The sequence below is a fragment of the Morus notabilis genome, unplaced genomic scaffold (genome assembly GCF_000414095.1).
Source record: "Morus notabilis unplaced genomic scaffold, ASM41409v2 Scaffold518, whole genome shotgun sequence".
In the NCBI taxonomy this organism is placed as follows: domain Eukaryota; kingdom Viridiplantae; phylum Streptophyta; class Magnoliopsida; order Rosales; family Moraceae; genus Morus; species Morus notabilis.
The window spans coordinates 1058173-1070263 of NW_010366577.1; the positions used below are offsets into that span (position 1 = coordinate 1058173).

General features: G+C 33.7%; 1 protein-coding gene across 4 annotated transcripts; it reads left to right on the forward strand.

Annotated features, from left to right (window-relative positions):
• Window positions 1-5876: 5876 nt before the first annotated feature.
• LOC21409800 (putative F-box protein At3g16210) lies at window positions 5877-10194 on the forward strand. 4 transcript variants are annotated; one of them, XR_002903306.1, is made up of 6 exons: window positions 5877-6008; window positions 6398-7660; window positions 8372-8426; window positions 9117-9268; window positions 9788-9880; window positions 10140-10194. XR_002903306.1 is itself a non-coding variant. In XM_024173817.1 (2 exons), the coding sequence occupies exon 2, from the start codon at window positions 6455-6457 to the stop codon at window positions 7586-7588; it is 1134 nt and encodes a 377-aa protein (XP_024029585.1). In that variant the 5' UTR covers window positions 5877-6008; window positions 6398-6454; the 3' UTR covers window positions 7589-7868. The 4 variants fall into 4 exon arrangements, 1 of the variants encoding a protein (XP_024029585.1); XR_002903305.1 differs by lacking the exon at window positions 10140-10194 and having other exon boundaries at window positions 9788-9923; XR_002903307.1 differs by lacking the exon at window positions 10140-10194 and having other exon boundaries at window positions 6438-7660; window positions 9788-9923.
• Window positions 10195-12091: the final 1897 nt, after the last annotated feature.

The window sequence follows — 12091 nt, forward strand, 5'->3', positions numbered from 1 at the left end:
TTTTACGGTTTTTTTTCTATTTATTTATTTTTTCTAAAGTACTGGTCTCTTGTTGAGTTGTTATTAATTATGTGTTAGGTAATTTGCTTTCTTTCTTCTCTCTACCTGGTAAGTATGTTATTGAAACAAATATATATATAGGTACGGGAAAATGCTATTCCGTTTCATAACCAGAAAGATTTTAATTTCTTGTTGAGTAAGTCGTATTATTTTATTGGATATACATACCATCGACTTTCCTAAACTCTAATGTGTATTTTTTAAATGTTATTACTTTTTCTTTTGATAAATTTAAATGTTATTAGATCTTAGTTATTTGTTGAATTATGTGATTATTGTGTTTTTTTATGGCGACTCTTAAATTTCATATGATTGGTGAATTGATATTTGAAGGCCTCGTTTGGTTCACGCGTTTAAGTCAGTGATTCTGATTCATTGTAGAGAATTTTGTGAGGAGAAATTTTTAAACTCAAATTTTTTATAAGATAAAAAAGACTGTAGTAGAATTAGAAGCATGTTTAAGTATATCTACCAAACGGAGCCGAAATAAAACATATATTTTAGTAAAGTGAGTTTCTCTTATGTAACAAAAGGTCACCTCTATGCAAACCCTTGTCATTGTTGTCATCTCTATTATAGATAGGACTATTTGTTAGTTTAAAACTGACAATTTTGGTCGGTTTGGTGACTGAACTGACTACGTCAGTTTTTAAAAAATTGAAACTGAACTGAAGATGATAGCCTTCGGTCAGTTAACCGATCAAATCATGGTCGGTTTCTAGCAGTTCACATCAAAACTGAAGTTAATTAAAAAAAAAATTTAACTTATATTTTTTTCATCAATTTTAACTATTAATATAGTCAAAATTAAGAGAAAACAAACTTTTGGTCAAGCCCAGTTTTAACTATTAATATAGTCAAAATTAAGTGTGAGGCTAAGGAATGACTCACTTCTTTTATATAGAGTAGTTGAGGTAGGATTTTTTCATCTCTTTTTCATGTGGGATTCTTGCAACTTCAGTTGTTAGTTGTCAAAGTTTGAAAAGCGTAAAATATTAATAAATATTATTGAGACCACAATGATACCAATGAGGACAATGTGATTCAGTAGTTAGTTGATGCTCTTTTATCCTCTAAGTTGAAGGTTCAAACCTCCACCTGGACAAAACTTATTTTTAAGTGTGTAATAGTGATTGGTCGGTTCGGTTTAATTGACAACCTCGGCCACTGGAATTGACAACCGATTGCCCATGTATGGTGGTCAGTCGGTTAACCAACCGTCGATAGTCGATTTTGCTTCCGATCGGTTTTCTTCAGTTGGCTAGTGATCTGTGTTGATTTTGCGGTTTTTTTTAACAGTCCTAATTATAGACTATCCCTTCTAAATTGTGATCTTTCCAAGTAAGGGAAGGGGGGGTGGGGGTGGGGTAGATGAGAATGCATGCAAAATATTTTATTGAAAATCTATATAAATACATTATGCGTTGGTTTTAAATTTAATGAATTTTGAACCTTAGCAACAATATACCCGGTCATTTTAAATGTACTATAATTTATACTTTGGACCGGTTAATCCTCAATTTTTAACTAAGGAAATGACAAAAAGGCCCTCAAAGGAAAAAGTGTTTTTTTTTCTAAGAAAACCCAAAAAGAAAAAAAAGGAAAAAGAAAATACTCTCCAAAAATTTGCTTGCTCAATGGGTTACTTTTAATCTTTTATATTGTTTATATTAATTATATGTAGGAAATAATTTTATTTAATATTATATGTGATTCGTTTTATCTCTAACTTATTTTCCGTTTTTTTACTTTTGCCCTTTTTTAACAAGTCCAACCACTCATTTGTTTACATTTCTTCCCTCCTGGCTCCTACTGTACATTTCTGCTCTTTATTAATTTTCATCATTAGCTCAATAACTAATAACTAGCGCATTAAGACATATACAAATTTATGTTTATTAATTAAATTTTGTTAAACTCATTTGACAATTTAATAATTAATTTACGTCAAAATAGCTAGAAAGCATTTCATGTTTTATTTTTACAATTTTGCTTCTTTTTTTTTGTTTGCTTGAAATTTTATTATTTTGTTTCTTATTGATTATATAGTTTTACCGAATTCTTAAGAAAATAATATTATAATACATAAAAAAGTTAAAAGGCTCTTGTAATAGTACTTTTTTTAGAATTATCATGTGACGGCCTCTTCTTTTCCATTTCTTTTCTCTTTTTTTTCTTCTTTACTTTTGTATCTTCATTTTTTTAATCCTTTAAATGTTTTGCTTTTTCATTTTTTTTTTTGTTTTTTTTTTGCAATTTAATTTTTTGTATTACTAACAAAAGGCCTAAACGTTTCTCACACGTGCGAAGCACGTGACTTCAACTAGCAAATTAAAAAACTAAACTAAACTAAACTCTTTTAAAAGCCCTATGCATTAAGTTTAACGGAAATTAATATTTAATTAATATTTTTGGGGGTATTTTCATACTTCTATGGTTTAAAATTTGAAATTAAAACTAAAACTAATTTAAATTTTGACTTTTAATTATGAAACATTCAATCAATGGATATAAGTTAAAAATTTTATGAATCTATTTTTTGGTAGAATAAAAAATTTATGAAGTTTTTTTTTAAATATTTTTTACGGTAAAAATAATCAAATGAAAATAAGAAATTTTTTTTTTCAAATTAGAATAAAAATTTATGAAGTTTATTTTTTTTATTTTACTATAGTACATATAAATTAGAATAAAAAAAATAAGGTGTGCGGGTAAAATAGTAATTATGTTTTAGATTGTAGAACAACAGCTATTATAAGTGCGACACTTGTAAAACATGTTGGATTTCTTAACAGAGGAAGTGATTTTGTTAATGTTTTATTGCTTAGGGGGAATAAATATTAAGTTTTAAAAAACAAAGGGTGCGTTTGGAATTGGTTCCAAAACGTTTTTGTTTTTTGTATGAAAATGGAAATTAAAACGTTTTCATTTTCATTTTTGAATTATTTCTAAAAATGCGTTTGGTAGTTTTATTTAGAGATTGATTTCAGTTTTAAAAAAAAAAAATTGAAACTGCGTTTGGTAATTTCATGTTTGAAAACATGTAATAGTATTTAATATATTAAATAAATAATAATTGAATCCCAAATAAAAACACTAATAATTAATAAAATATGAAAATTACAATCTTAGCTTAAATTATTGTCGCCTATACGAATCCCACATTTGATTAGTTAGATGATCCCTAAAATTAACCATGTAATTATGTTGTTGCCGACCACCCATTTCAGATGTTTCTGCTTCTTGTGCATCCATACCATGTTGTTGTTCCTGTTGCCCTTCTTGTTCTCCCTCAATATCTTCTATGAGCAAATCGACCTCATATTGTCTAAATAGAGGATCATCTCGTGCGTGCATCTTAATTAAATTGTGGATCACACAACAAGTTATTGGTATAACATTTTGTCTTAGCATCCAATAATTGGTCATATGCCTAAGAATTTTAAACCTTGCTTTCAAGACCTAAGGGAAATGTCAACAGCCAACTGGTGTGATGCCTTATTATACACATTGTCGTCTAAATACTCCTCATACCCTTTCAGCAAATCCATACAGGTTTCAATACTTGTAGTTGGATCCTCTTTCTGAGCCTCGGCTAATGCCATAGTACGGGCTTGCCTATCAGCTAAATATTGCTGAAACAAATTAACATTTTGAAAAGATGTCTCACTACGTAGGGTAGCACTCTTTGCCAAAGCCTCTATAGCCACGTCAACTGCAGTATTGTTCTTGCCCTTTTTCTTGGATCAAGTAGTAGGACCCTGAGACCGTCTGTTTCTATTGTCTTCTGCACCCTGGACTTCATCCGAGTCCCCTGTACCCTCCTCATCCTCTTCCGGTTGTGTGGCAGCCCTTTTCGCCGCATTCAAAACATTAATGGCAGTATGTGCATTCATTGACCCCTGTCCAGTAGCAATAGTCCCAAAAAAAATATGTGAAAGTTGGGCAAAGTTCTGCAAACCCCCTTTCTTGAATTTCTTAGCCTCAGGATGTTTCTGACATAATAAGAAAACAAGAGTAAATACTCATGTGCAATCCAAACACCAATTCAACTCTTTCATATAACATAAGATGTTAATGGTCAAAACTTACTGCCACATATGAATCCCATACTTCTTTTTCAGCTGTGACAGTGTTAGCCTCAGAATCCCAACCAAACCCTGTTGTTTCAATTAATGCCTTAAACTCCCTCGTGCTATGTCTAAGCCTATTCCACTTTGCTTTAAGCTGGTCTGATGTGAAATGCTTACCAAACTTAAGTGCTATTTCATTAGCAATTTTCATCCACGTTTTTTTTTGTCCAGAGTAGATGTTTGCATCCCAGTCTTTGACTCTTCATATATCAGTTATACATAAAAATCCTCAATTGCGGCCTGCTATTTCGTGTTATCGTCCTTATCACACATCTAAAATAACACTTTCATCATTAAAAATAAATGTCAATTTGTAAAGTATACACACACACACGCAGGGGCTGATTCAGCCCCAATAGGAGGCCCTTAGGGGCTGATTCAGCCCTAACGGGGGCCTCCCAGGGGCTGATTCAGCCCTAATGGGAGGCTTGGGAGGCCCCCATTGGGGCATCCCAGGTCAGCTCCAATGGGAGGCCCCCAGGGGCTGATTCGGCCCCAACGGGGGCCTCCCAGGGGCTGATTCAGCCCCAGTGGGAGGCCCCCATTGGGGCCTCCCAGGTCAGCCCCAATGGGAGGCCCCCAGGGGCTGATTCAGCCCCAACGGGGGCCTCCCAGAGGTTGACACAGCCCCAATGGGGGGGCCTCCGTTGGGGCTAAATCAGCCCCAATGGGAGGGCCTTCCAGGGGCTGAATCAGCCCCAATGGGGGGCCTCCGTTGGGGCTGAATCAACCCCAATATTAGCCTCCCAGGGGTTGATTTAGCCCCAATGGGAGGCTCACAGGGAAAAAAAAATTCAGCAAGTCAGATAAAAAATATCAAAAAATAAGACAAAATACTAACTGAATCAAACGGAAGTCAACCGATTTGGTTAAGTATATCAAGTCAAAATCAGATCAAAAAAACCCATAAAAAAAACAACCAAATGAGCTAAAAAAACTCAACCAAAGTCAGGCGGGAAGGAAACCAAATCAGAAAACCCATCAAACAGAAAAATGTTTTTGTCTAGGGGCATACCTCGGTGAGAAGAGGGCGAGACGAGAATGAGAAGAACGGAGGAAACCGGAGGAGCCCCAACGACGCAAGTCAGGCGAGAAGGAAACCGGAGAAAACGAATCCGGTGAGAAGAACGGAGGAGCTCGGCCGGCAAGAAGGGCTGAAGAAGGTTAGAAAAAAAAACTGAGACGGGGAAGGCTGAAGAGAAAACGGGAGGCTGATGAGAGAAAAGGAAAAGGAAAACGAAAACGAAAATGGAGAAAATGAAAACAGCTTTTTTTTTTCGTTTTCTGATTTTCACAAAACGACAAAAACGGTTTTGTTTTTGTTTTTTAAAAAAACTTACACCAAACGCGTTTTTAAAACCGTTTTTAATTTTTTACTTTGAAAAACATGAAAAATGAAAATGAAAACAGAAACAAACAGGGCCAAAGGATAGTTATGGAGGAATTAATGTAATTAATCTCATTATTTAAAATATATTCTTAAAAAAATAGAAAATTTATTTTTAAAAGTGCATAAATTTAAATTTTTATCTCTTATTTTTAATAAATATTATTTAATTAATGTAATTATTTAATTAAAAATATTATAAATTAAAAATAAAATTTAAAAATTATGACTTATACACTTCTAAGAGTATTTATCAAGCTTAACTTTATTCTTTTTTAATCAGTTGAGACGTGAGACTTGAGACTTGGGACTAGTCTTACTTTAGCTTTCAGAGACCCACTCAAAACCTGATCAGTCAGTCTCCGTCGTAGCCGTCGCTGGTCCAGCAACGCCATCGCATTCTCACTGGTTCAGTGGCCGTGGATCAGGTAATTTTCTAAGTTTATCAAACATCTTCAAAATTAAAATCTTCTTCTTCAATTCTCACTCTCGAGTTTTCTTCCTCCAAGCCACTCAGGAATAATGGGTTTTGTGCTCTCTCGTATTTTCATTCCAATCATTCCCTTTCTGGCATAATTAATTGCTTTATATATATATATATATATATATATATCTGTGTGCGTGTGTGTGTATAGTTGTGAATCGAACGAAAAAAAAAAGAATTTGGTGAGTGTATTGGTCTGTTAAGAAACTGGCGATAATCTACATTTTTATATCTTCTTCATATTGATCATTTTTGTGAGTTTCTTCTCATACCGAATCTTGAAAGCTTTTTTTTTTAAAATTTTTTTTAAATTTTTAAATTTTTTTATTATAGGCTTGAACAAACAAATATCAATTCAAAAAAGACTTGGTAGTTTTGAGTGCTGCAGAAATGGCAAGTAATTACCATCACCTGCCAAAGGAGCTTATTGTAGAGATAATGTCGCGGCTACCTACCGAGTCTCTGATTCGGTGCAAGTGTGTCTGCAAGTCGTGGTTCGCGCTTATCAATGATGTCATCTCCGACCAGACATTCGTGGCCAAGCATCTCCACAATGTCAACAGCAAGATCTCGCCCTCCTCATCCTTGATTTACGTTGATTGTCATGGAAGATTCTCGTTGCTCACAAGTTTTGGTTATGGTGATTATGATGAGAATGACCGCATTCGATGTGTTACTAAAGCGTTGAATTTTCCGTTTGGAGCGGACGACGTTGACTCACTTTGTCACTGTGATGGCATTTTTTGCATAATATATTCAGGGGAAAATGCTGTTTTGTTCAATCCCGCAATCAAGGAATCCAGAGTTCTTCCGACACCATGCTTTAATATTATTTGTCTGTTGGAAACGGGATTTGGCTATGATCCCAGGGCTAATGACTACAAGGTTGTTAGGTTTGGAGCTTCTTGGGTGGAGGGTTGTTTTAAGATTAAGAATGTAGCTGAAGTGTATAGTATGACAACTGACTGTTGGAAAGAGATTGAGATGCAAATCGAACTTCGTGGCACATATTCTGATAAAAAAGTATTTTGCAAAGGAGTTTTTTATTGGCTTGTTTGCGACATTGATTACTTCGACGCGGTCCTTTCTTTTAATATGAGTGATGAGGTATTTGGTGTGATACCTTTACCAAATGATCTTGGAGACCTTCAAACGTTAGGAAATATTGAACTTGCAGTGTGGAGCGAAGTTGTTGCCCTCTGTTTCATTTCAGAAGAAAGTGAGGATCCAATATTGTATTTAGAAGTGCGGATGATGAATGATTGTTCCAGTGGTGCTAAAGGTTCTTGTTGTTGGGTCAAACATCTAAGGATCCAACTCTTTGAAGGCAGATTTTATCCACGCATATTTTGGAAGAATGATGAACTCCTTATGGTTGGGCAAAATACTGATGAATGGCTGGTGTCCTACAATCTTTGCAGCAAAAAGATTAGGAATGTTATGGTTCATGGGGCGGTGCCAAGTTGGTTGGGAATTTTGTACGCTGGGAGTCTTGTCTCAGTGCGTAGAAGGGAACAAGCTTAGTTGCAAGTATAAATATGATGTAATTGTGCTATGGCAAACAAATTGACAGTGGTATCACTGAAGCAGTTGAAGGTGGATCTGTCGTGATGATGTTTTCTTGCCTGATCTTTTTTTTTCATCAACCTTTTTTTTTTGTTCTATGGAATATAATGTAAGTTGCAAGAATAAATACAATGTAAGTTTGTTTTGTTTGACGTCGTTTAACTGGAATTTGACGTCCTTTATGCACTAGTTGTTGTTGTTGTGCAAATGTTGTAAGTTTACTCTTTTGTGTGTGTGTGCGCGGAGAAAATGGTTATGCTAAGTGTTATCAGTGATTGGAGTGTTTTGGCTTATTAACTAAAATTTGATTAGTCGATTGAGATCTACTTATCGATGCATCGTTTAGTGTAGGCATGACAATTTACTTGTTACTACTTTCTAGGTTAGTTTGAAATTGAACCTGCCTATACTTAATTGAAAAGGAATAATAGGCATTGGAGATTTGCTTAATTGATGGAAAGGAAACTATTTTGAGTTATGGTTCCACAATAATCGGGGGAAAAATGGTGAGGGAAGCTTTTACTTATGTATTCTATGCGTTTATAAATGCTAACTTCAAAGAAGTATCTATTAGTTTTGCATGATAGTCTGCTTGGTATGTCTGGGTTGCACAAGTTTCTTTTATGAAAACAGGAATAAATCTGAATTTTTTGTCCCGCTTAATTCAGGACGGTACTTGGCTGAAGTTCTTTGTCAGATTAAGCCACTAATTTTTTACTTTCTTTGACTTGTGCTGTTAAGCTTATAGGGTCCTATAAGATGTGGGAAGGCACCCTTAGCTGCGAAGAAGCGGCCTGTAAGTACTTTCTCACTTTCGCTCCCTCAGTCAGATGCATGCAAACTCACTTTCACTCACCAACCTCAGTGCACTTCCAACACCGCACGCAACATGTAGTTCCCCACTCACACATCCACACAATCGATGGGCAATAGTTTAATCCATTCCTTTACACTTTCAGAACCTCACTGATAGGATTATATTAGTAATTAGTAATCAATATAATAAGTGGTTAGTGATTTGTTATTAGGGTTGGTTTGTTATGTTTGTTAAGCTAGTTAGTAGTAGTATATAAGGAATAGAAAGAGACTAAAGGCGGGAGAATGGATTAGAGTGAATTGGGAAAACTCTTGGGAGAGCCAGCAGACCTCTCGAACGTCTGTCAATCTATCTTGTAATCTCTTTCAATTACTTCATCAATATAATTTTTCTGTTCAATTCCTCAATTCAAGTTGGGTTCTTATCACTCACACAGCATGTGGTCACCCACTTAGTCCTAACATGTTATGGGAAATGCGTTGAAGTTTGTTTGCAGTCTATTTTGTCACCCTTGTTTGCTCTTTGAAGATTTTCCAACAGTCGAAGAAGTACAGCTTTTTATATTGATATTTGTAGAATTCATAATCATAATCATAATCATGTTTAGAGCAATGAAATATGTGTTTCATATATGTATCAGTGATTGTCTTTGGGAACTTGTAATTACAGTATGGGATTGATGGTGCATTACCACCAAAGAAGGATTTGAGTCAATTTGTCAAATGGCCACATGTTGTTCGAATTCGAAGAAAAAGGTGGATTCTTAAGAAGCATTTGAATGTGCCTCCTCACAAATACTTTGGAGTTGGACAAGGACCTTGGTGAGTAGTATATCTATTTCTGTTTCTGCTTTCGTACGATGAACATTATGCATATTGAAGAGTTACATTTATAAATTTTAGAAGCCTAGCCATTGAGTTATGTCAACTATACCATGGAAAAAGATAAATACTTTTGGTATCTAGGCCTACATTTTGGGTTACAGCTACCTATATTTTCGAGTTGTTACTTTACGGAAGTGAGGCAAAGAAATCCATTGTAGTCAGAATAAAATGTGGGCTTAACCAGATCAAACACCCCTTTGAGCAGGTTTTCTTATATATTGGCTTTAGGCTTGATCATGTTTTTAAATTTGTTATACTTGGTCTAAACGGAGTCTATTTTCTGCGTAGATTAAGGCACAATTAGTGGTTATTGCGTGTTGTGTTGATCCGATTGAGCTTGTTGTTTGGTCTCCTGCTCTATGCCAAAAGATGGAGATCCTTTGTGCATTTGTACACAATTGACTAACTCTTGGTTTGTAACACTGATTTTGACGTGCACTTTTTTGTGATCTACAGATTGTTTAGAAGAAGAAAGCTTCAGCTTTATGCCTTACATCAGTAAAGAATGAAGATAAACTGGAATTTAGTAGATTATCTGAGGCAGTTAAGGTGATCATCTTTGAATATGGAGATAGAATGAGATTTGAGAACACTTGGGGCCCGTTTGGTTCATGGATTTAAAATCATGATTCATGATTCTAATTTTTGAAATTTAAATTTTTTGTAAGAGAAAAACACTGTAGAGAATTATGCATTATAATTCAGAACTAAAGACAGATACATGAAACAAACATCCCCTCGATGATTTTCTTCTTTTGAGCTCTGATGTTTTGTTGAATCTCTTATTTTCTCTTCTAATTATTTGTAGGCCGAGTTTAATTATAAGTACAATCAGCATCGAATAGAGCAGCAAGTTTACACTGGTCCAAACACACTGTTCCAAATCCCGTATCTTGAATCGGTCGAGGCCCAGCTCAACCTGTTTAAATGTCGGGAAATAGTAGGAAATATGCCAATACGAAAAGATTAAGAAAGTATGTAGGTCAATTTTTAGTTATAGAAATTAATATGTCATAACTTGTCAAGTTATGGTTCATAACCAGATAAGTTATGGACAAACTTGTCAAGTTATGGTTTATAGCCAGATAAGTTATGGACAATTATAGACAATAACTTGTCAAGTTATGGTTTATAACCAGACAAGTTATGGACGAAAACAGTAATTTGATCTATTTATAAACTTATATAAACTATTGGCTAATTAATTTTAATTTATCTTAAATCTTTGCCTGTTTCCCTCTTTCTCCCTTAAATGTCCGGACCAGGCCATCATTTTAAAGGAAAATAGTAGAAAATAAGCTAATATGAAAAGCTAAGTATATAAGCCAATTTTAAGTTATAGAAATTAATAGGCCATAACATGTCAAGTTATGGTTCATAACCAGATAAATTATGGGTAAACTCGTCAAGTTATGAATCATAGCCAGACAAGTTATGGACAAAAATTGTGAATTATGGACAATAATTTGTCAAGTTATGGTTCATAACCAGACAAGTTATGGACAAAAACAGTAATTTGGCATATTTATTAACTTATGTAAACTATTAACCTATTAATTTTAATTCATCTCAAGTCTTAACTTATTTTTCTCTTTCTTCCCATTTTAAACCTATAATGTAACAGGCCCAACCCGATTAAAGACTTTTTTTATTTTATAATTTTTTTCCTTATAAAAACCAGGTCTGATTGCCCCGCCCATTTTCTGAAGCGGGTCTACTTCCTTTTCCGGGCCCGCATCATTTTCAATCAAAATGTGAATGTTGGTCAAAAAGGCCCAAAGCCTCAAACAATTAAAGGAGATCCCGGTTAGTGACAATATTTGAAATACCAAGCTATGATTAATAATGTTTTATTATGAAGCTTAACTTGAACATTACAAGCATAAAGATGCAAACATGAACAAATACAATACAAATCAACCTATAATTGCGAGATTAGGAGAGGAGAAAGTTGAAAGAATTGGGGAGGGTGTGACTTGTGAGAAGAATGTTACGTTGGTGTAGAATTTGAGATTAAAAAAAAAAAAAAAACAGAACATTAATCAGATGGATGCGGCTCACTAAACTATGTTCTCATAGATAATACCAGCACCATTCCTTCATCCATCAAAGGCTGTTAACTGAGTACTATTTCATACCTCAATATCATTGGCACTACCACATATTGGCTTAGTTCGATATTGTTTTTCTCTCTCAAAATCGGTTTCTGCATGTAGCAAAAGAAGTTGGTTTTAGTGTTTGGTAAATCTCTTTAAAAGTGTTTTTTAAAGATTTTTTTAAAAATTTACAGCCAAACTCAAAAGCAGCATAAAAACAACTTTAGCTTTTAAATTGTGCGGGAATCAACCTAATGAAATCTCCTTAAAAGTGGCTTAGTATAATTAATGAAACTTTCATAATACCAATAATACCCCTAATGAAATTTTAAATTTACAATCTTCCCAATCTAAAAGTCAAAGTCGTAATATAATATAATATTAATATTATAACAAATAATATCATAATTATATTAATAACTCTAATATTATTATTTTATCATATAATATGATATTATAATAATATTATAATTATTTTAATAATATAATATTATAATATATTATGTTGTATAATATGATATTGTAATTATTATTTTATAATATATTATATTGTATTGATATAATTATATTTATTATATTAATAATTAATATAATTTTATATTAATATAATTTTATGGTTCTAATATTATTATATATTATAATGTATTACTCACGTCATGATTAT